The sequence below is a fragment of the Helobdella robusta genome, assembly GCF_000326865.2.
Source record: "Helobdella robusta unplaced genomic scaffold HELROscaffold_1, whole genome shotgun sequence".
NCBI lineage: Eukaryota > Metazoa > Annelida > Clitellata > Rhynchobdellida > Glossiphoniidae > Helobdella > Helobdella robusta.
Window position 1 is genome coordinate 9,068,921 of NW_008703570.1, and position 27,288 is coordinate 9,096,208.

The window sequence follows — 27,288 nt, forward strand, 5'->3', positions numbered from 1 at the left end:
ATGGAGTGTGGCTGGTCGTCGAGTCTGCCTCATCATGTCTGTCGCCTTTTTTCTCTGTATCTCTATATCTGCTCATTTAATTGTGGATGTCTTCCATTTGTTTGCGTATGTATAAATCGGGTCAATTTACGTTGTTTTGGACGGTGACTTGTTTTGCCGGATAATTTATATTGCTTTAATTTGTATTTATATTTGGCTATTTTCTAAATGTTTTTAATTTTTTTTATGAAAGTTTAGTGATTTTCAAGTTTGTAAAACTTGTTGCCAATCATTTGTATCTATCTACAGCGTTGACTTTTATATTTCTATTATGTCTATGTGTGGCTAGTATTTTGTTACATTTCTGCTAATTTCTATATCCATTTTTTTCAGTTAAAAAAATGCTGTTTCAAACGATTTATTAAGTTATTAAATTTATTACTAGCATTACATTTCATCTTATTTATTATCGTTTGTTAATATTGGCGTCATTTTCACCATAAATATCACCATTATTTTTGAATTCCACCATTAGTCTTACTTACTTTATTGCGACCATTATAATAATGCTGCCGTTTATAACGACTGCTGCAAACGCCTGTATCATTTATCACGTTGCAGTCATCATTCAACATATTAGTTGAATTTCTGCCATTGTCATTGTCATTATCACCATCTTCTTCCTCCTCCTCATCATCATCTTTTTCTTCTTCTTCATCATCACTCCATTTATTGTAATTAATAGCGTTTTCACACCTTATTCTATTTCTTCCTATTCTTTTTCACACAATAATATATATATATATATATATATATATATATATTTATTTATATATTTTTGTATTTATTTAAAGTGCAACAAAAAGTTTAAACAAAATTATTGAAAAAGAAGATAAACGATAATCAAAATATAAATATACAAAAAATACACAGCAGATAACAAAAACAAAACAAACCCAAACATTAAAGCAAAAAAGCAGCAACCAAAAAAAGAACGAGTCAGCGGTGTTCCATACCGCGTCATTCACGTGTATCAAATTGCAAATAGACGCAAGCTTTGCCAATTATTTTTTGCTTTGTCAAATTATCCTTTTTACTCACAAAAATAAATTTGTTTCGAACTTTCTGCATTGGGAAAAATACAAAATTCGTTTTTTAAAACGATGCCATTTTTGTTTTAGCTAACTTTTTTTTATCACAATTGAATTAGTTTACTAATTTTCTCATAAAGCATTATAAATGATAAGTTATAATTATTAGCGCAATCTCATCAGCAGATGAGGTGAATGAAAATTTTCAACTCCTTGTGAAATTGGACCAAAAGTTTCAATAAATTCAACATTTGAAAGAATTAGCAGAAATATTTTGCTGTTGAATCAATTAAAAACACAATTCATGCTCATTTTAAAATGCTCTCGTTGAAATTTTACAATTTTAATTTTAATAATTTGAATGATTAGTTGTTTAAAATATATGCTTTTAATTACGTTTTTTTTTCAAAACATCAAATTAACATGAAAAACTTCTTAAATAACACCAGAAAAACATTGCAAGAAAAAATAAAAAATACGTCTATAAATGAAATAATGGCAAACAAATTCAGCTACATGAGTTTATTCTCGAATGAATGAACATTTCGAAAAATGTTTCTTGATTGTTCGTTGTTTATTTTCTGATTGCAATACAAACATAGCTGCCGGTTTGAAACGCCGAAGAAAAATAATATTTATATCTATCGGTGTGTAACTGATGCAATAAATTGTCGCTCGTGTTGTAATTGTGGCCGAGAGATGCTGACGTCTACACGGAAAAACGGAAATGTAAAAATAGTCATAAGAAGTAGCCATATATGAACTGAAAAGAAGAAAAAGAAGAATTTAAAGCTGGAATAAATAAACAAAAAAGAATTTAAATCGGATTGCTGTTCATAAAAGAAAAATATAAATATAAAAAGCTGTAAAAATGAAAAAAAGAGACCGATCAAATGAGAAAGAGGGAGAGAGAGAGAGAGAGAGAGAAAGATGAATAAAGGTAGAGAAACAAAAAGCAATTTCGTGACAAATGTGAATGATAGAAAAATAAGCAATTGTAGTTGAATTGAAGAGCGGATGTGGTAGTAGCAGTAGTGTTAGTTGTTGACACATGTCATTCGTTCATTGCTCATAAGTTATAATGGAAAGAAAGATAATGATGGCGAAAAAATAAACCAACTTGGAAACATTTTTCAAGTTATTGTTTGCACTACAAGAAAGATTGTGATGAAAAATTTGGAGTGAAACTTTTCATAGGGTATTATTTTCACCTAGAAAGGTGATAAAGAAAGCAGCCGGAATGATAATGATGATGATAGCTTCAATGAGAATAAGAAAATGTGATATAATTTCGACATGTAGTGGTGATGATATGTATAAAAAGAGGAAGTCAGTGATGATGATGATGATGATGGTGATGATGATGGCAATTACGACAACGACGACAACGATGATAATATAAATAATAAGATGATGATAATGATGATATATATATCAAAAAATGATGATAGTCTGGTGATAACGATAATGATATTATTGTATAAAAAAAGACAAGATTATGAAAACTGATAACAAAATGATGATAGCGAATATGCAACGTAACGAGATGATGGTGATGATGGCTGAGATGCTTTCAATGATATTAAGAATGATAATAAGCATAACGGCGATTACGAACGTATCCGGATGTTATAGTGAGAAAAATTATGATAATTAGCGATGATTAAAGAACGGATGTTGGCTAAAAATTATGCTAATCATGATAATAATATTAATAATAATAATAAATATACTAATATCAATAGTGGTGATAAAGCATAATACTGATTACTAATTATTTTTATTTGCTTCTTTATTCTATTATTATTATTGTTATTATTGTTGTTGTTGTTGTTGTTTTTGTTGTTGTTATGTTTCTGCCATGTTCACATGTCTCGATAGCTTCCGCTTAATTTCGTGAGAAAGTGATATTATTGACCAATGTATGCGGGCAAATAAATGTATCGATATAAACAATTGGTCCAAAGGTATCGCATATATATATATATATACTATATGTGTGTATGTGTATATATATTGTTTATCATCGTCATCATCGCTACTACTACCATAACCCTCATCATCAACATTAACACCACCAGCATTATTATTATTATTATTATACTATCATCATGATCATGATCATGATCATCATCATCATTATCATCATCATCATCACCATCATCATCATCATCATCATCATCTCATCATCTTCATCATCATCTTCATCATCATCTTCATCATCATCACCATTCATTACGTTGTCATACAAACGTGAAGTTTCAGGTTTATCTTTTTTTAAAATTCAAAATTAAACACAAAAATTCTAAGCAACATCTACAAACACACGCAGACAAACACGCACCCAAAACACACAAACAGACAAAATAAACAAACATAGCTCATTAAACACACTTACACCTTGCCACACACACCACACAAACACACAAACATACACACATATAAATAAAATCATACAAACTCATTCACAGCATGTAGCATTTATGCAAATGCACCTTAAAAGGGAACGAATAATAAGCCCACACTTTTCACAGACACGCAACCATAACTTTATACATACACGCAAACACATACACATTCATACAAACATATAAATTTATATAACACAAAAGCGATAAAACATAACACCGAAGAATTAAAACGTAACACAAAAGTAACCAGCTTGAACAGAGAATCCATATCAATTAGTAAAGAAGACAGATAAATTAACAAAGTCACTTATCAAATCACTGGAACAAAGGCCTGAGCTATACAAATTCCCTATATAAATTGCAACAAGTATTAAAATTATTAAAACAAGTATGAAACTGCAACAAGTGCTGAAGATGAATGAAGAATCGAAATAGGTCATATACACTGGTGATGAATTGGAAAACTGAATACTATTTTAACGTTAATAAAATAAATAATGACGACAATAATTTGGTTCGAAATAATGAGAAATGTAATAAAAAACTATCCAAAGCTAGAATTTCGGTAGATTTCATGAATTACTGCATATATCAAAAATCAAAATGAAACCAAATCATTTTTATTCAATTAAACAAAACAAAAGGTATGAATGATTTTGATATCAGAAAAAGAAAATTAATTCTTGTGGGCTCGGCCACCGTGTAACTTAAAATAACTCTTTAATGTTCTGATAATATAGCGTGAATTGTTAATATTTGTCAATTTAAATGAAATTAAATTTTAGCTAATTAATTATTAAAGACCATGAAACAAATAATACTACGATATTATTAATTTGCTTACCGATCTCGATTGCAAATCAACTGTTCTATTTAAACTAAGCTACATAATAAGTGAATTGTAATTCATCTAATGAATCGTTGTTTAAATAAATTTAAATGAAATTAAATTTTAGCTAATTAATTATTAAAGACAAAATCGTTGTTTAATTCGAAGGTCAAATTTGTTATTAGGTCGTCATTCAAAGCTGGTATATTGAGGTGAATCTCTCTCCGGCTCAGCGGTTGATTTGTAAAAATCCAAACTCGTAAAATAACGCCTGATGGTCAAATGTTTGGATCTCTGATTTCATCTAGGTCGTTAATCTCAACGAAAATTCTGAACGATGTTGCTTTGTTGTTCTCATCTAATTTTTCCCTTCGTTCTGATCTTTCTTGAAAACTGGGTTGCATGACAGCACATTAATATTGTTAGATTTTAATTCTTTAATTACATCATCTTTTGCACATTCAGCAACATTGCCAAGATAAAGGTAAAATTTTGATATTTTGCTAGCTTTTAACTTAATGTGTTCAGATTTTTTCCAACTATTTTATGATGTAATTTTTTGTTTTAGGTGGTTATATCGATATTATTTAAACGTAGTTTTTATTTGTTTCTACTAAACAGTGTAAATGGTAGTTCAGTATTTTCAACAGGTGAGTTTACAGCTTCAGACCAGAGGTTTGTCGACCATTGTGTATTACGATTTTCTTTGCTAACACGCGTACGGTCTGGAACTGTATGTGCTGTCGTACAAGTTTCATTTAATTTGCTTAGTTTTAGTTTAAGGGCTTTTATTTCTTTTTTGTTATTTTCAATATATTTTGTTGTTTTTAACTGTTTTATATTAATTATTTTTTTTATTCCTTTACACCACTTGAATGGCAATTACAGAGTCATTCTAACTGGTACACCTATAATGAATAGTTTATTGGAGCCGTGGTCATTGTTCGACTGGACTCACTAAAGCCAGTTGCTAAAAACAATTAAAACCTTAAAGTTGTTGTATGAGGATCCCATCATTAAAACTCGACAAAAAGATGCAACAGGATAAGAGAAAACACACAGAGAGATGATGAGCAATGAATTCAGAGAAGCAGGATTAAATTTACACCTCTTTTTTGTCGTCAGAGGAAGTTCAAATGTTATCGCAGTCGACACGGTCCACCCTGGTTGCCTTGACCACGTTGAAAAAAATTTGTGACTACTCCAGACTGCTGCCTAATCGAAGGTGTACCATGCTTGGATTTCTTCAGGGCCACCCACGAAAGGATCGACGTCGCAAAAATTCTAGATACAATTCTGCTAAAAGAGAGTGGGAAGATTTAATTTCTGGTACAACTCCTACCGTTTCACCATGAACATTAACGATTTTCTAATTAATTTAAATAAGTTGGATAATAATTACGAAATTACTGTTAGAAATGTTGAAATGTTAAATTGTAAACTTTCAAAAACTAAAAGTTCGGTAGGTATAAAATTAGATGTATATATATATATATATATATATATATATATATATATATATATATATATATATATATATATATATATATACATAAACATTATCCACACACACACACATTCATATCTTTATAAATATATAAATATACAACACACATAAAAACGCATGACCATACACACAGAATAATACAGACAAACTTGTGTACTCTGAAGGAATGTTTTTCCATACATAAATTTTATTTAAGGTACATTGTCGCATTCCAGTGAGACATTTCTCAAAAATATTTTTCTTTTTGTTCTTGTATTTAAAAATTTCTTTTTTTCTATTGTTTGCAGATCGAAACTAATTATTTTTGTTAGCTATTTTTTTCTTAATTTTAACTCAAAATATTAACAATGGCTAAAATAAAAAAAACAACAACAACAGCTAAACAGTTTAACATGTAGTATTAATAATAAATTTTAATTTTTTGACACAGGTGTATATTATTTCACAGAGTTTATTCATTGAAGTTAAAGCAAACTGTTGAAAAATAAATCAATGTTAAAAAATATGTATCCATTTGCCTGAACATTTAACAAAAACATTTTTTTCAAAAATTAATTTAAAATTTTTTTTTCAAAATTCGAGAAATTTTGAGAAATTCGAAAATATAAATTGTTAATATTTCTCATATGAAACTTTTTTTCAGAGATAAATAAATTGAACATATTTAACAATTGACTTTTCAAATCTTCTTTTTACAACTGTTTTAGTTTCCCGATTTTTAAATTAAAATTTTATTTATCATTTTATAATTTTAAAATAATTTGTTGACCGAAAACCAAAAATAGATAAAAAAAATCTTATTAATAAAGAATGAATCATATTTCAAATTATAATTAAAATAAATCAGCGTTGCAGATTTGACGAGCAACCGTAAAATGCGTTAATCAAAAATAATATAATTTTTTAACCATCATAAAATTAATTATCTTTTATTGTAGCTAACTAAATATCCTGCTTATGTTTATAATTTATTTCGATTTTTTATTAATAAATAATTTATATTAACTAAACGTCTAAATACGTAAAATTAATCAAAACAACATCTCAAATAGTTTACTAATTTGTTTTTTTTTCTAAATATAAATAGACAAAAATTTAATAAAAACAGCAGAAATTATTTGTTTCATTTGCACTCAACACTACAAAATTGCAAAAATTTCACACGGTGTCTATTTGCTTCTTTGCTTGCTCGTTGTTGTTTTTTGTAAGACATTTCAATATTTGATTCATTTGTGATAGATTTTAAAAATAAATTTCACGAATAAATAAATTTGTCACTATAACACTGATATAATACATTTAATAATCTGTTGTGAAATTATAATTTTTCATTTTTAATGTGTGGTTTTATCAAGTTTATCACACATTAATGAATACAATATAAAATTATATACAAGTTAGTTTATAGAAATTCAGATACACAGTGTGTGATGAGTAAATTAGAAGGAATTCTTATTAGACACATACACGTGCAATATACAATAAACACACGCAAACAAGCGTGCAAGCAGAAACCACCAACATACACAAAATACATACACTAAGAGTTTCCACTAACACATTCACTCACACACACACGTACACACTACACACACACACCACACACACACACACACACACTTACACACACACACATGTTTACCACTTACACAAACACACTCAAACTTTTACACTCAGGCTTAAACACTTACACACACAAACACAATGGCACAGACCGGCAAATAGAAGCTCATATCATATTGCGGAATAATTTTGCGAGGTGTTCCCAGAGTAACGAGCAATGTTGTTCTCTTATAATTTGGGTTAACAGTGCAGCATTCCACTTCTCTACATCATCTTCTATGCTTGCACGTCATTATTGCCCGTGTGCGCATTATATTAACAACACACACACGCACACACGCACACACGCACACACACGCACACACACGCACACACGCACACACACACACACTCTTTTATCAGGCCGGTGTTCGTTGCAGCGTACGTATGTATGCATCATTTGAAACGTTGTTTTTTGGGCACGTCATGATAATTTAAGCAAGATCAACAGTGCTGTTGTCATGTTATTATTTGTAAAATTGTATCAAAAAATAATTATACAGATGTACAATTAGTTGAGAGTGTTGTGCGTGTGTGTGTTGTGCGTGTGTGTGTTGTGCGTGTGCGTGTGTGTGTTGTGTGTGTGTGTGATAACATATAAGATTATAGATATAATTGCATCACGTTGAAATCTTTGAAAAGTAAAATAAAAAGAAGCATTTACTCTCCCAAGTCCACACAAAATATTCTGCATTTTCAAGGCCTGTCCCGGTAGTAGCGGTAAAATAAAAATCCGTTTGATTAATAGCCCCTACAATAATTCACTCTTGTAAGTAATTAATATTTCTCTGTGTGCTTGCTTGTATTTGTTTGTTCGCTTCCATTTATTTGGTTGTTTGCTTTCATGTGTTCGTTTCTATACGATTCCCAATTAAACGTTTGTTTGTATTCATGTGTTTATGTGATTGTGTGGTTGTGATTGTAAACTATGGTGGAATTATAATTTGTCTAAAGTACTGGAAGTTGTTTCTTTCAAATTGCAGTGAAAATTTCAAATTGTATCTTCAAAAATATAAACAACTGTCATCTCTATACAATTTTACATCATCATCGTCATCCCAGACACTGTCTTCATCATCATCATCATCTTCTCCACCATCCTCATCATCCTCATCATCATCTAAATCATTAATCACGCAGTTAATCACCAGCATCATTAAACTAAGCATCAGCATAGGCACTCCTCATTAAATTTTTTGCCTTCCACCCAGCCTCACCCCACTCTTCTAACTTTGTTTCGAAATATTCCGTTGTTCATTTGACATTGTGATGAACATGATGACCAAATAACAAAAATATTATTAACTAAGAGTGTTCAGCTAAAAAATAAAAATGCAATGGCATAACTGATATCTGGATGCCAGTGCAAAACATAGCTTGGCCCTCGACGTTTTTTTTAATTGATAGCATTGATGAATTTGCAACAAATCATAAAATCAATAATAGCTAAAAAAATATTATTAAATAAAAAGAACAAAAATCGTAATAGAGAGATAATAATTATTATGAAGACGATGATGAAGATGAGAAGGATAACATTGATGGTGACGACGATATGTATGATTCCGCGCTGTAATCAATCTTCATCGAAACAGCCCTCACGTCTCATGGCATGCAACTCATATGTTCCAACTCCGCCACTCCAAGATGAGTTCCCATGCATTCATACGCCCATGCATGCACTCAGGTGATTTTCATGCATGCATTCATTCCTTGTTTAAATGTATTTAGGCAACTTGGCATGCATTCATTCACCTCTGAATTGATATCAGTTGTATTTTTTTTTCTGTTACAAGCTTTTTATCAAAAAATTAACTGATTCATTTATCAATCTATCCACGAATCCGTCAATCGACCTTTCTTTTATTGTTTCATTCGTTCATTTTTCAATACCTGCATCTATCTAACTTATTATTCATCCCTTCTTATATCCATCCAACAATTCATCCGCCCGTGAATATGTTCGCCTGCGATCCATTTTTTTCGTACGGAAAGTAAAACAAGGAAACAAATGTGTTGATTAATGATGATGACGACGACGATGACGATGAAAAATGGGTCAACAATGATCGTAATGACTGCAACAGTGGTCATGGCACTGAGGCAATAACAATAAAATATGATACAATGCTTTAAAACACAATACAAATTATGACTTGAAATTGCAAAGTTAGAGCCAAATCATAAAATAGATATTATTATTATTAATAGTAGTAGTTGAAGCAGCAGCAGTAGTAGTAATAGTAGTAGTAATAGTTGCGTCAACAGCATGAGCAGTAGTAATAGTAGCAATAAAAGTAGTAGTAGTAGAAGAAGTAGCTGCAATAGAGAAGGTGAATCATTAATAATGAAGAATGTTTTAGGTGAGAATGTATTGATTGCCTGAGCAGCGATGTTGTACACGTAGTTGTGACGTCACGATTAGGATTGTTGTTATGTCATCAATAATTCAATAATAAGAGTTGTCATTATCATTAACATCGCTATATATCATGGTTCCTTATAATATGAAGTAAGTAATTTATTATTTTTAAATTATAAAATTTTATTCCCGTGAATTTATTTTTAAAACATTTTGACCACTTTCATCCAATTTAAAAGTTGTTTCAATTATTTATTTCACAGATCTTATTTTAAAAATAAAATAATTAGAAATTCTAGACTTGAAATAAGAAACTGCAAATACTTTACCGTCTCAAACTACGGAACAGTTCAAAAACCCACTGTTGTTGAAAAAATACAGGAGCACAAAAACGTGAACTCAAAAGAAGAGAATAAGAGAATAGAAGAGAAAGAGGGAGGAAATGATGTAGCAGGAGAGTTGTGCTAATACAACTTCCTTGATCTTGGTTGCATGATCGAGCCAGCTAAGAAGGTCGATTATTTAATTTCCCGGGATGCAAAAAAATCAAAACCTACGCGAGAACAAACCAAAAATAAAAAAAACCAACAAAAAAACAAACAGCAGACCATTCACAAAACAGCAAAATAGAAATAGAAAGAGTAACATAAACAAAACGTAAAAATTCAAAGACCTATGCGTGCACATGCGGAAAAATGAAAATTGCTCTCATAAAAATGTTTCACAACAGAGTATGGCAAATTCTACTTGCGAAAAACACAATGTAGGAAAATGTTTAGTAAACTCAGGGCTATTTTTTTCTAATTCTCTTATTACTGTTACTACATTACCTCAAAACTACTACAAATTTTTATCTTTTAAGGAGTATTTCTGGTAATTAGTTGTTTAAAAACTGTTTTCTTAGTTAAATTCTAGCGTATATAGTTATATACCTTATATATTCCAAGTCATTCCAATGTTATTATCAACTGAGGACATAAAAATGACATCATCGATCGTCGTTTTTAATGGGAAAAACATGGAGACATCGTGTACTCACTGGTGTAATCATTAAAGTCATCATCACATTGTCACATGGAATAGTATCATATTACAATCATGCCATCCTCATATCAGATACTCATGAGAAAGCTAAACAAGCGTATCGCATCTCTATATTTTCGTGCCATCATCTCATTGTCAAATTAACTTGCAGTCGTTTCATTATACAGCATTACATTAACATTAATATATAATAACGTTGTAATGTGATTATACTACAAAAAACATTTCGTTTTTACATGTTTTGATTTAAACAATAACATCAACGTGCTATCACATAGTCATATAATTACGCGACGATATGTTATTCAAAAAAACTATCATCATCATCACATTACATCATCATCATCACATTAACATATCGTCAGATCACATTAACATATAACACTGAAACATCATTGCATTAACATTGCCATCATCGCCATCACATTTATCTACTACATCATTATCACATCGTGACATCATCACATCGTGACATCATCACATCGTGACATCATCACATCGTGACATCATCACATCGTAACGTCATCCCGCCACATGGCATCAGCGTCGTCATCGTCATCATAAGCACCCACTCCAGCACTGCTATCAGCCTATCAAGCACCATCAATTGGCACTCAAACGTACGACATCATAAAATGCAACAACGTTATAAAACTCTACAACGACATAAAGTATTTATGACGTCAACAACCACAACCACAAACACAACAACAACAAACAGAACAGAACAAAACAACAACAACAACATCAACAACAACAACAACGTCATCGACAACATCAACAAAAAAAATCCAACAAAAACCATTTCTAGCAAAACTTCCTAAACTTCAAGAACAACGTTGAAAGACATTAACAACAACAACTTCAACATTTAACATCAACAAAATCAACATCAACTTCAACATTATACAGCCACAACAACGCCGTTAATCACAACAATTCGAACAACAACCGCTACATACGTCAACAAATGCAACATGAACGACATCACTAACACTTGGTTTAATTGATGTAAGAAACATCAACAAAAACAAGTATTATCATCTCAAACATATAAACTAAATAATTGCACCAATAAAACAACAATTGCAAAAATAAAGATATACCAATCCAAAAACATATACAAAACAAACATACACAAAACAAACACATACAAAACAAACATATACAAAACATACAACTCGAAAGTAGCAAAAACATACAACGGTCAAAAACTAATATTATGAAATATGCATGTCGAAAAAATTTGTTTTATGCCCATAATGTGCCATCACTTTTTACCGCAACATCTAAGAGCTTGGATGGATACAATGTTGTTGGAAAATGGAACAGAAAAGTTAGTGTACATCTGCACAACTACAATATCAGAACTACTAAAAATAACATCTGTGCTTGCTATAAATAACATCAGTGATGTCATCAACATTGGTTACATCAACTATTTTGAAGAAAATATAGACGCCGGCTTTGTTCAATAATTCGGCGAACCACCAAGACACCAAGAACGTTGACAATAATAAAAAAAAAATTCTAAAAAATATTGTTTCTATACACGGGATCAACAACTCTGTCGGCATCAATAAATTGACAAGATTGATGTTAATGATTATAACTAGAGAAAAACATCAGTTATTTGAATGATGTCGGGGAAGTTTTAATTATTTATAATCCCATCACATCAACGACGTTTGTTAATGTTGGAGAACCATTCACGGACTATTACTGTAACTGGATCAAAAATTCTCATGCCACAACGCCACCACATTTCGCACAACTACAAAACACAACAAGCAACCATAGCATACAACTACCTACAACAACAAATAACCAAAACACAACACTGTAACAACAAATATAGCCTACATAGAGTGATAACGTTTTATGACATTGCACACTTCATTACCGTACATCACATCACTTCATGATATATTGTTTGCTGCCTGTCTGTTTGCCGACTTCATCTCATCAAAGTCCAATGTTCAAATGGGGAGATAAACATTATGATGAATCTCTTCAATAAAAAAAACCGTATTGAAAACTAGTTAAAGTTTAATAATCTCACTCAAATTGAAGTGTTACAAAACCTCAAACAAGCAAACAATCAATTTGATAAAGAGCGCAGAAAAAAGATGAACGACGCGTGGGAAATAGACGCAATTAAATTACATTAATTACATCACAACCTAACAAAAGACGCGTGAACACACACACACACACACGCACACACACATACACACACACACATCGCACACACAACATAAGATGCCATATCACAGAAATATTCACAAACATATAGACAGACTCGCAGCCATATATACAGACAAACATAGTCACCTACACAAACAGACAGACAGACGGACAGACAAACACATAGAAGGACTGACACCTTTAGAGAAGCGAAAAAGGGAGAGAACATGTAATACGGTAGCAATTGAATGGAGCGATCTCATTGAACAATTTCAAAGGACTGCGTAAGAGAATGCCCTCACATCGCTCCACTCAGTCCATCGCTTATAATATAATCCACGCATGCTCAATCATTAGAATATTATAAATAAATATAAAAATAATAACATAAAACAACAAAAACAGCCACTATAATAGTGACAATAATAATAATAATAAAGTAAAAATGAGAACAACAATAACAACAATGATGATTATAATTTTTCTATCACGTGACACGTAATCTACCGGAAGCGTACGCGTGTCTGTAAGCTGCGACGGAAGTAGATTTCAGGCGTTGAGGATGTGGCGGGCTTTTGTTTTGTGTCTCGTGTCACAATATGCCGCCGTCTGTTTACATCTATATAAAAATGTGTGCAAATATGTGCGTGTGTGTGTATGTGTGAGCTAGTGTGTCTTTGTGTGTGTATGTGTGTGTGTAGTATGGTGTGTGTGTGTATGTGTTGTGGTGCTCATGTTTGCGAAACTTCATAATATTAATTTATACTTTGAAAATAACACAAATAAATGCAATTAATTTCCTTTGTTCGTGTTTATGTCTGTTCTTCCTGTTTGTTTAGATACGTGTATTCTGTTAATCCAACATGATGCAAATGTTTCCGTGGGCTCCTGGCGTTTAGACTTGTGGGTTATTAATTGGAAGAATGAATGACACGACGGAGGAGAAAGTTGTTCAAATGAAATTTTTGAGCAAACAAATGAAGAAATCAATAGGTAAACAAATGTACGAAAGATAATATCAACAAAGACACGAGGAAACAAATGAAAAATAAAGAGATTGAATGATGATAGGATAAATGAGTGCAAGAGTGAACGAGTGAATGAGTGAGCAAGTGAATGAGTGAGCGAGCGAGCGAGTGAGTGAGTGAAAATATATATTCCATGTTCGCGAATGTTTCATGTCATCCATCGTTATTATGGTTTGTTTGTGGTGTTTTTCCATTTGCAAACAATTTGCTCGGAAAAAGTTCTTTCGACATTCATTTTGTGTTTTTGTTTTCAAAGGAAATTATTTTTCATATTTTTTTTCAATGTTTTTAACTATTAGTTTTATCGCTGTTTTGTTGGGAATTGTATTATTAAACGAATTATGTTCTTTAATTTAAAAAAAAATTGTTCACATGAAAGTTGTTCTTGAAACGCAAAAAATGTAATTAGAGCCAACATTGAACCAAGAAAAATAAATATAATTAAAAAGTACCTGTGTCCAATTTTCAAAAATTAATCTTATTTGAATTTTATAACAAAAAACAAACTTTTCAATCATCTTATCGAACGTTTTGTTGTTTTCAAAAAAAAAAATTCAAAAATCTTTGATGTCGTGTAATAGTAACATTACGAAAAAAGATATATAAAAAATGGTTGGTCAGTCAGGAAAAAATAATTGAAGAGAACTAGGTTGACAACCACGCTATGTATTGTCGCGAGTTTTTTCTAATTAATCAGGGTATAATGTCTTTATTGACATGCATGACCAATATCTTTATACCTTCTTATTTACTTAGTTTTATTTATTTTAAATATGAGTAGTAATAAAACCAATTTCAACTTTCTAAGCATTACATGACGTCCTCTAATGTTAATGTTCAGTTTTCTATCTTGTTATAACATAATTGTAAGACGACTACTACCTAATGTTGGTTAGTAGTTGTTGTCTTGTATGACGTCAGATGTGTTCGCGTGTTCGTCAACGATGAACAAGTGAACCGACAATAAATCGGTTTGCCAAGTGACAGGGAAAGCCCAGAGCGTCATAGCGAATGCCGCCATTTGTTATTTATGTGAAATTTAGTCTCATGGTAATTATAAATTTAAAAAAAATTATTTTTGATGTTCTTGTTTCAACGATAATCAGTAAAATTGTAAAATTAAGGAGCCAGCTGATGTAAAAATTTTGTTATCAACAGTGTCATCCTACGGAATGAAATATAATCTATTTTAATGATAATTATCGCAAAATCCAAAATGATTTTATCCATTAAATTTGTTATGTTTTAAAGTGATAAATTTGCAGCAGGCATTTTGTTTTTCAAGTTTGTTGGATGCCGTTAAGAAATTAATCTCTTCTATGTGGTATCAATTGACATGTTGATTAAGATGCTTTTTATGGAGTTCACGCTTACGTTCTAGACACATAAATCAATCCACCTCCAAATTACTTGTACAGAAACCTACTATTACATTTCCACTTCTACTTTATGGCTTGCCTACAAACATCTGGGCTTCTGTGCAAATGTGTGTGTGTGTGCGTGTGTGAGCGAGAGATTAAACAATGGGTTGTGTTTGGGTGCGTGTATGCGTTTTTATGTAGTATGTGTGTGTGATTAAAAGTGGTGTGTCTGTGCTCGTTACTAATATGCGGTTTGTGTGCATGTATATATGTATGCATGTGTGTGTGTGTGTGTGTGTGTGTGTGTGTGTGTGTGTGTGTGTGTGTGTGTGTGTGATTATTAAAAATTCTTTGAGGGAGTGTAAGTGTGTGCGACTGTGCGCGTCCGGGATTCAAATTAATGTTTTTACAATTCACGTACTTGTAAGCTATAAATAAATGCTTGTGTGTCCACACGTGTGCCACAAAGAAATGTTTCTTGATGAATGTTTTTTCCACTAATGCGTTAAACGAGGAGGTTTTATCTTGCGGTTGGAATATAATCGTACATTTAGGTAACAAGCACTTTTTTTTCAAGTTTTCTCAATGATTTTACACCGTAAAAATAGAAATTAATTACTATGTAAATTGGTTATTAACGACAGATTAAGTTTGCGTGAATTAATTAATTAATTTTTCGCCGGTGTTGAAATTCGATTACCCACCCAAAAAGCTTAACTCACATTTTTCAAGTAAAAACAAAAAGAAGCTTCTTCACTTAAAACTGTAAAAATGAAACGAGAAATAAAAATTATTATGAAATGAAAACATTATTTCCGCGTTTCAATATAAAAGTATACGAATCAAATTAATCGTTACAACATTTTTTTTATTGTTTCATTACCAAACAAATTAAAAAAAAACTTTTATTTTCAAAATTATTGTTATGAATGTATTTTTTCTTTGTTACAATTCAATTCCTGCCAAAAGGCACGATGATCAGCAATGCAATGTGTGGTTGGCCTGGTATTCATCCGAGAGCTTGTAGGTTGCAATGTCATGCTGAGTGTTCAGGTCATGTTTCTACATTTTAAATTTTATCCTGCATGTTTTGTTTAGAATCGGTAGGTTCCGTGTTTATTTGGAACATATGTTGTGTTGCATGTTACTTGAGGTTTGTATATGTTATCCATATTACGTTATGTGGGTATATCTTATGTCGGTGTCTTTTCAGGGAGTATGGATAGCGGGTACAATTTTCTGTTGTCTCTCTTGCCTCTAATGTTTTCATATAGTTTTTTATGTTTGGTATAATGAAAGTTTTTATGTTTGGTATAATAAAAGACCAAACTCAAACACAATTTAAAATTTAAAAAAAATAATATAAGATTAAATATAGTGAGAAATATTGTAAGGTCGCAACAATCACAACCTCAACTATCACGAATTAAAACAGGTTTCAACAGCAAAAATCAGCAGCATTCGAACAACAGCAATAACGAAAATAATATAACCACTGTTACAATTTCAACAAAAACTACACATAAAACAACAAAAACAAAAACATCAAGAACAAAAACAACAAAAACAACAACATGATGTATGAATGCAATGCGAACGTTCAAAAACTTCACTTTATCGTCCAACCCACTCAGTCGGCATGTAGTACATTTAACTTTTCGTTCTTTCCGGCATTTCGAATTAACGCACGGATAAGTACGATGACGTCACGACATACGTCATCATCCCATGTGACTTATAGCGGGAATAAGCAGTATATATGTTATGCTATTATGTGTGCACGTGTGTGTGTGTGCGTGCACACGTTTGTTTTTCATCTAAATTTATTGCAATTTAAGGTGGCTGTGTGCTATGTACGGGCACTCTAATGCATGAAAGATAAAAACGCAAACACTCTGTGACGGATTGTGTTTAATTTAATTCCTAAAGTTTGGAGCTGAAATGAAAGTTTTAATAGTGCCATCCCCCATGAAGTTATTCTCATTTTAATGGACAGTTTTTAAATTTGCACACTGGTTTTTGTTGTTTAGTAGGAATTTTAAATACAGGCTAGTGTATTAAAATATGATGATGCAATGCAAATAAATCGCCAACGGCTAACTTAATCGCCTGTTTGATCTGATGTTTTTTTTAAACAGATCGAATAAGTTCTTTGCTTTAAAAACAAACGTGTCCAATAAATTAATTAGCGGTGTAAAAGTTATCGGTGATTTTAAAAATTAAAATAAAAAAATGATCTAAAATTTAAATAAATACAATGTCAAAAAATATCAAATTTTCATAACAACAACAAAACGCGTAGCTGTGAGGCAATTTTTGAGCGGTTCACATAACTTACCGAGCCTTTTCAACGTTTCTTCATGTTTGTATGTTCCTTATAAATATCGGCTCAGTAGATAAATGGGTGACTGAATAAAAGAATTAAACATTTGTATACATTTTTTTGTGTGTAGTGAGTTTGTTTTGTATGTATATGGGAAAACACATATGTACATTTGTTTGTGAGTATTCGTGTGTTAAGGTTGAGACTGTCATAGTATCATACCCACAATTATTGAAAAATATCATTTTATTTTCAAATTTGACTAGTTTCTGGCTAAATGTATGCTAATACGTGTTTGTATCGTGTGTGCATCTGTCTATGTGTGTACGTGTGTAGTTTGTTTATTCGTATGCATGTGTATATGCGTGAATGTGTGTACGAGTGTGAATGGCGTGCGTTTGTATATCATCGTTTTGAGTGGTTGCCCATGTAGGGCAGACAGGCGAAACAAATTGAATTGTTTGGAATGCATTGTTTGTAAATGAGATGAAATCAATCCATTTTATTAATACAAGGCATCAACTTTAACATTTTGCCGTCTCTGTAAAACATTAATGTGTAAGCGTTTGTTTGTTTGTCTATGTGTTTGTTTGTGTGTGTCTGTGTACCAGAAGCAGCAACAGTAGTGATAATGTACATTAATAAAAAAATTTTTAGTTGCAGTCGCTACAAATATTATCAAAGCATGGTTTTATTTCCAATATATATTATTACGTTAACTTATAAGGAACAAAAAACCATTACAATTCAATATAACATTACAATACAATCTGACATTACAATAAAATCCGAGATTACAATACAATCAAAAATTATAATTCAATATAACATTATAATTTAATGTAACCAATTTCTCTCTTTCAATAGTTTTGTTATCTTCAAGTTCTAGCGCACGAAATGAAAATGAATATAAACATGCAAATACATGCACGTACATAATGTATTTCATATTAATTTAAATAAAAACTTTTTTTATTATTCTTTAAAAATCAGGATCTGACAGACGCAGAAACTGTTACAGCGTGCAAGGCAGTAGTACAAAATTAAACAAATAAGTAAATGAATAAATAAAAAACCGAGAAAGAAAAATGTTTTAATATAAAAAATAAAATAGAATATAATAATTAATAATAATAAAATTAATAAAAAAATAAATTTTTTGTTTTTTACAAATTTGATAGTGTATTTTTTCGTGAGGGTAAAATTGATACTATCTACTATTTCAAAAGCCGATAATACTATTTGTATATTTAAATTCATTCACGACGTCATCTGTATCACGTGACGCCAACAATGTGAAGATGGATGCATCCTGTAACTGGTCGTGTCCAGGGCGGTCAGCATCATTTGTTATTGTCTTCCTGCTCTTCTTCTTATGCTGCTGCTTCTGTGCCTGCTGTTTTTTTGTGGTTGTTGTTGTGTGGTTGTTGTTGTTTTTGTGTGTTTGTTGTTCTTGCTGGAGTTGTGATTGTTGTTGTTGTTATGATTGTTGTTGTGTGTTTACTGGTTTTGTTATTTTTGTAATCATTACTGTTTTGACTTGCTCTGGTTTGGTTGTTATGTTGCTGTTGTAGTTGAATGCTATGTTATTGTTCGTAATATCTGTGATGTTTGTGCTGTTCTTCAGTGTTTTGGTTATGTATATAGAATGCCTTTGTTGTGTTATTTATGTTTTTGTGTTGCAATATGATTCAAATTGTTTCTGAAGTATTTTTTATTTGAATTGAATATTGTGATTGGCTTTGATTTGTTATTGTTCTCCTTTTACTACAATGATTTGGTCTTATGTGTGAGGCTGTATTTATGTTGATGGAGCAGCTTTTTGTGTTGTTGTTCGCCTAAGCTTTTTGTAATGTGTTGTGAACTAGGTTAATAACAGCAGAAGAATAAACGTACCTAAAAATGTGCTTGGAAAAACTGAAAATTACAAAGCCACTAGAATAAATTTCTACATAGACAAATACATTTTTGGTTTCAGCTGACAACAGTTATGGAAAAAAATTAATAAATTATTTTGAAGACAAAAATGCGGTTTTTAAAATAAAATTCACGTCATTATTTACAAAGCAAAATACCTAAACATCAAATGAAACCGCCCAGTCTAAAACGCTACGCAAAAACATTACACAAAAAAACAAAAGTTGATCATTTATGATTTTGTAAGCCAATGAAATTAATAAAGAAGCAAAAAAATTGATGACCTACCTAAAATAATTTATGATAAAAGAAAAATGAAAGGGTATTTTGTAAATTTTATTTGTTTAAATTTTATTTTATTTAAATAAAATTTAATTATTTACAGTACAGACGCAACAACATCACAATAACTACAATATAATCATTTTAATATCTGTCTCGGTAATACGTTTTTGAGAGCACTGATCTACAACATCTTGTCGTTTTTGTTGTTAAGGTTTGTCATCATGTTGTGTTTTTTACTTGTGTTTTTACAGTTTCATAAAAGTTTGTTGTTATTGTTGTTGCTGCTGTTGTTATTTGTATTCTTTTTGTTGTTGCTTGACACCAAACTTAATTATTAACATGTGTTGTTGTTGTTGTTGGTTATTATTTTTTATAGCTATAGAGATTTGATGTTGTTGATTTATTGTAATAAATGTTGGTTATTGTTCAGCAGTGTTTTTATTTTAGCATGCTATCACTGCACTGCGATGTCGTTGTATTATTTTTTGTTGCCTGCAATATTCTCCGTCGTCAATCAATGTTTCTTTTTGTGTTTTTGTTGTTGTATTGATTTGCAGGAAGGCACAGTTACATTACATGTCTTGTATATTCATTTTTTTGTGTGTTTTGTATGTTTTTGTATGTTTTGTATGTTTTTGAATGTTTAGTATGTTTTATATATTTTTTATATGTCAATGGTTTGAATATGATCTTATATGTTTTCTTGTATTTTAAAAAAAAGGTGATGTTGTTTAAGTTTGGTGTGTGTGTTTGTTTATAATATACGTGTATTTATTTTTACACTATTTAAAATCACATCATACGATAATCACATCACATCACACCGTATCACATCACATCATAATGTCACCATATTATACATTAAATTTGGTCTATAAATGGCAGTGCTAATTTTAGTTTTTTTTGTTTATTATTTATAGATTATTTTTACATAATAAATGAGAAGTTAGTTATTATTTGTTAATTTGGCTGTCGTTGTTAGTTATTATTGTTGTTGCTTGTTATTAGTGTTGTTGTTTGTCATTAGTGTTGTTGTTTGTTACCATGTGTTGTTGTTTGTTATTATAGTGTTGTTGTTTGTTATTATTATTGTTGTTTGCTATTAGTGTTGTTGTTTGTTATCATAGTGTTGTTGTTTTTTATTATTGTTGTTGTATGCTTTGTTATTAAGTCGAGATTATTGCCGTTGCATATGTCGTTATGTCGAGATTTGAACGTAAGTCAGAGTTGTTATTTTGCATTAGATCTTTCTTTTTGTTGTTGTTGTTGTTGTTGTTGCTGTAGTTGTTGTTAAATAATTGTGTGTTCGTTATTTAATTGTGTGTTTGTTGTTTAATTGTGTGTTTGTTGTTTAATTGTTTGTTTGTTGTTGTTTGTTTGTTACTGCATATATATGTATACATACACAAATGTTAATATTTTTTACTTGTTAGTATAGCCATTTATCTTGAGTAATTAAGACCAATACATTCAGGTTGGGTGATGCTAATTTTTTTTTGTAATTTCTTGGAAATTTTAATTGCATTAGATATTATCATTAATTATTAATTAAATAAATTTATCAATGTGTTTTTCGTTTTAGAATAAACGATATTTCTAATTAAAATTTAAAAAAAAAGTTGGTTCATCACAACTATTAATAAATAAAACATGCTAGATTGCATTTCTTTCCTAAATACTTCCGGCAAATTAAACAAAGTTTGATTGTGACTAGAATGATTAAATGATAGTAAGATAATAGGATAATGATTATTAATGATGATGATAAAGATGATGATAATTGATAATAATGATAAAAATGATGACGACAATGAGGATGTTATCTAGAAAAAAGTTGATTGATCTTGTCTTGTTGTATATAACTATGTTGTTGGTGATTATTTGCTGTAAATATATGTTTGGATGAATGTCATAACGTTAATGATAATAGCAACAACAGTAATAACAACAAAAGAAATAATAACATCAAAAATAATAATAATTTATATGTTAATAATTTTGTTAGCGGTGATGAAGTAGATGATGATGACGGTCTAGAAACTAACGATGATTGATGAGGGTTTTAAGTGAGTGAGTGAGTGAGTGAGTGAGTGTGAGTGAGTGAGTGAGTGAGTGAGTGAGTGAATGAGTGAGTGAGTGACGGCGCTGATGATGAAAAAGAGAAAGATGATGACAAAGATGATGAAGACGATGATGCCTGCGATGATTGTGATGCGGAATTATAAACAAAGGTGGTTTTTGTTTTGGCCGTAATAATAAATCAATATTTTATTAAATTCAAATGAAAAAATATCGCTCCGTGTGTGTAAACGTTAACAATTTCTCTTTATTTTGGCAGACACTTTGATTACTTTTATTAATGGATGTGAAAGAAATTGAAAAGAGAAAAACTTTTAGATAGTTAGGTAGTTAGATAGACAGACAGAAGGACAGACAGACAGACTGACAGACTGACAGACTGACAGACACATAGATGGATAGAGATGAAGAAAAAAAAAGGAAAGAAAAATCAATAACAAATAAAAATAATATAATTTAAATATCAAAAAAAGAACAGCAGATAGATTTGTAATTTTGAAAGGAATTAATGAAACAGAGACATGAAAAAATCATAAAGTTTTGTTAAAATTGAGATGCAAAAAAATGCAAGGAAATGAACAAAATGTGCAAAAAATAATCAAACAGAAAGATTAATTAGATTGCCAAGAAGTAAAAAAACCAGAGGGAAAATAAAAAAGAAACATGAGTCGTAGAGTGAGAAGAACATGTCGGATCAATGAAACGATTGCGTCGGCATCATTTTAATTTAAAAAGTCATTAATTCGGATCAAGCAGGGTGATGGACCTTGTTTGTACGACGCTACTGGTGCTGCTACTGCTACTGCTGCTACTGCTGCTGCTATTGTTGCTGCTATATATATATATATATATATATATATATATTTATATATATATTAAAATAATGAAATTAATAAAAAAACTAAATTTCAGGAAATATTTAAACGTGAAAGATCTGAATAAAAAATAAAAATGGATCTCTTATCAAAAGCATCGTGTTTGACAGCGTTGCACTTTCAAAAACTCTCCATATAAAACTTGGTCGGAGCAGCAAAAACGAACGCGTTGAGAATTCGATGAGAAACGATCGTTGGAAGTAAATTGGCGACTTGAGGCTTATTATTTTGTCAACTCGGTTCGTGCTCATATTTCATTCTTTTTAAATAGTGTGATACTAAAAATGATGGAAATTATTTTTATTTAATAGTTTTTTAATCTTTTTTTAATTCCAACAATAAAATCATCAAAACTTATATCGAGTTATTTTAACTAATATCATCTACGTATATAATATAGCGGTACATCAACATTATCTTCATCTCTATCATAATAATCATGATCATCACCATCTTCCTTCATCATCATCATCACCTTCCTTCATCATCATCATCATCATCTTCTTCTTCTTTATCATCAATTATCATTATTACATTATTGTCATCATAATCACCATCTCACTCATCATCATCATTATCGTCATCCTCTTCGTCATTTTAATTTGCTATATACGATCAACAAGCATTTTCTCATTTATTATTCAAGGCTAATTATCATCACATACATTATACTTCCGTCATCGTCATCATCATCATCGTCAACATCATCACCATTATCATCATCATCGTCAACATCATCACCATTATCATCATCATCGGCGTCCTGATCTTCGTCGTCATCATCATTATCCTTATCATTATCATCATCTATATCCTTCATCGTTATCATCATCATTATCCTTCATCATTATCATCATCATTATCATAAAAATTCAATGAATTTGTTATTTAAAATAACGGGAGAATATTTATTATTTTTTTCTAAACAACATTTCAAAATATATAAGCTCTATAACAATAGTTCAAATTTATTGCGACTATTATCCATCATCATCCTTATTTTTAGCAGTAGTAGTAGTAGTAGTGTAGTAGTAGTAGTGGTAGTGTAGTAGTAGTATAGTAGTAGTGGTAGTAGTAGTTGTAGTAGTAGTAGTAGTAGCAGTAGTAGTGGTAGTAGTTGTAGTTCTAGTAGTAGTAGTGGTAGTAGTAGTGGTAGTAGTAGCAGTAGTAGTTTTATTTACATTTTTCAGTTACATATTAGTAGTAGTAGTAGTAATAGTAATAATAGTAGTCGTAGTAGTACTGTTAATTAAACTCATATTAAAATTGTTATTAATAATACTATAAACTAATGACTAATGTAATTTTTATTATTGTTGTTATTATCATTATTATTATTAATAATGCAATTATTATTTTTGTTTATATTTTTATTGTTAATATGATTTTATTATGATCGTATTATATTATTGCCGATTGTACAGGCAATCAGCCTTGCTTCGATGTCTAATTCGTCTGACAATGACACAATTAGGAGAGGAAGGCATACAAAATAATAACAATAACAACAATAACAATAATAACAACAATAGTAATAATAATTATTATTATTTTAATTATAGAGTAATAACATTGACTGCGTATTTAACTAAACAGTTTATTATAGCAATATTATAATAAGTTATTATTATGATGTTAAAAGTTTTAGACCTATTTCGAGTTCATCTTTTTTGTCTAAAATCATTGAACGTGCTGTTTAGTTGGTATAGAGTGAGATTTTATAAATGGATTTCGAAGTTGCAGGTAGCACAAGAATCAGACTACGAAGATTATTGTTTGTGATTTAAGGTTTGACTATGTTTCTCCATTTTTATGGAAGTTGCATTAGCTAATTGATGGTAATGGTGTTTAAATGCCTAAATGGTCTGCCTCCTATGTATCTGTTGGATAAATGCATACAAATTCCTTCCCTGGGAACTCATGGGCAATTGATGTTTGCCAAATTAAATAAATTATATGTACCGACAAAAAATTTGGAAACTGGTAATAAAGAATTTGCCGTTTCAGAACCAACTTTTTGGAAACTTTGTCAGTTGGGACAAATGCTCTTGGAATTTAAAGTTGCCTCAAGACGTTTTTGATTAAATCATTGTTATGAAATATTCTATTTGATTTCATGAACATGAAGTACTGATAAAATATTTCAATTATAAGTGGCGCTTTATAAATTTTAACAACAACAACAACAATAATTATAATAATATTATAATTTTATATACATATATATATATTAATTATAATTTTATTATTTATTATTAATTCATTATTATTTTTATTCTATTTATAACAATACATATATATTATATATATATATATATATATATAGTTAAATATTTATACTTTTGTATGTAATTATTTATTCATTCATAATTGACATGTAAGATAGGATATTGAAACTAAGGCACGTTGAAATGAGCGGAAACTCAACATCCTCTCATTGAGTTATTTTTTAATTCCTTCCTCTCATCTTTCCTTCCTTCCTTCCTTTCTGTGTTTGTGTCGTGTGCACGTGTGACATCATTATTGGACAAAAAACAGGATTATAAATTACATTAATTTTTCATTAAGTTCCAATGATTTCTTTGTTAATATTATTAAATTTTCAAATTCGGCTAGCATGAATGTTAAAAGCTTTCCAATGATCAAATGTTATTCTAAAATTGTTTACAACATCAGTATATAGACGATCATATTTTTTATCTATTATTTATTATTATTTATTTATTTTTTATCACCAGCCAATGGGATATTGTTCTATCTAGCTGGTTGTCAGGTCAATGTATGACTTCTTTTTGATGCCCGCACACTCATCGATCACATATGATGCAAGCGGTAGAGATAAACAACTCATTTTTTCATCTATCCAATATTTCTGCACAATGAGGCCTGTCTTCATTCATAACTTTTTCTGGTTGTGTTTGATAGCAGCCTGCTACGGAGCAGACGATAAATACGCAGTCATGTTGGTGCGCCCGGATATTCACTGTTTGTTAATTACAAGTCTGTCAATTCATCTCTACGTATGAAACAGTTTATCTTTTAAGTAATTTATGAAATGTTAAAAAATTTATGAAATAGTTGAATTTTTATATTTGCGTATTCTCTTCAAACAACTTCTATCTATTTTATAAAAAAGTTTGAATTGTAATGACCATCATACAAATTTCTTATTATGAGCAAATTGCTATGGTTTACTCATTATTAACAATACTTCTGATGAGCTTATTTTGTGCACACCAATTTCTTTGCCATTATATGTTAATAAGTTTAATTAAAACAATGAATGGCTAGCTAGTACAATTTCACGTGAACGTGCCACACAAATGTCAGGAAATGATTTACATTCGATTAATTTGTGCATATTAAATGGTTAAGTCTGGCTGGTGTATAAACACTGAAAAATAAAAGTTTCATGATTTATACATACGAAATGATTTTGCGGGTGTTAGTATAAAAATAATTTTCATAAATACTTAAGAAACCAGTCCAAGTGCTGGCGGACATTTATAGTTGAAGGTCAAACTTGAGGACTAACAGACTTTGTCAAGGTCATTGACATCCGTATTTACAATATTATGAGCATATTCAAATTGCTTTATATATCAGAATTCACGTTATGAAATAACATTTTAAATTTTTGTTGTTGTTCATGATAACAACAAAAACTTACAATATAGGTGGCCATTTAATGAATGTACGTTGGTCATTATTGTGACCGCTACACTCATCTTGTTGGTTCACAGGGGTGGAGTTTCTTATGAGAAATATATTTTAATAGTTAGAGTGTCAAATTGAATATAAAAACTTATATATACATTTATATAATATTATACATATATATATACATTTATATATAATTTTTTATTAATATTATCTAATTATGTATTTATATATTCAATGACTGACATATGCGATATTCTGATACGTGCATGTGCAATGTGCATTCATTGAAGCATAACAGTACATAATTAACCGATTGCATGTTTTAGCTTTTCATAGTATATATAGAGTAAATCGTACATAGTATATGTTTATGTTCATGCTTTTGTTTGATTCATTTTTGTTATTTTTTGAAAATAATAATAAAATTTTATTATTGCCATCCGATATAAAAAAATAAAGCCAAACACAAATCCACTTCCGAAATTAAGCGCCCACACATTCACATAGATTGAAACACGCACAGCACACACACACACACACACACACACACACACACACTGGTACACGAACACACACAAACACACACACGCACCCACACTAACACGTTAAACATCACGTACACACTGGCACACAGCAAATGCAATTATACAAATGTACGTACGTACTGCACATAGAGAAGATATATTAATATAGATTTATATTAGCATATACGGATGCGTGCGTGCGTGTCAGTTAAATATATATT

At 30.4% G+C, this 27,288-nt stretch overlaps 1 protein-coding gene across 1 annotated transcript; it reads left to right on the forward strand.

The window, feature by feature from the left end:
• Nucleotides 1-13,642: 13,642 nt before the first annotated feature.
• On the forward strand, nt 13,643-18,366 carry HELRODRAFT_62828 (hypothetical protein; the record flags this gene model as incomplete). Its single annotated transcript, XM_009011228.1, has 3 exons — nt 13,643-13,736; nt 15,623-15,728; nt 18,288-18,366. Coding segments are annotated over 3 exons (279 nt in total), but the record flags the coding sequence as incomplete, so codon positions are not given.
• Between the last annotated feature and the right edge of the window lie 8,922 nt (nt 18,367-27,288).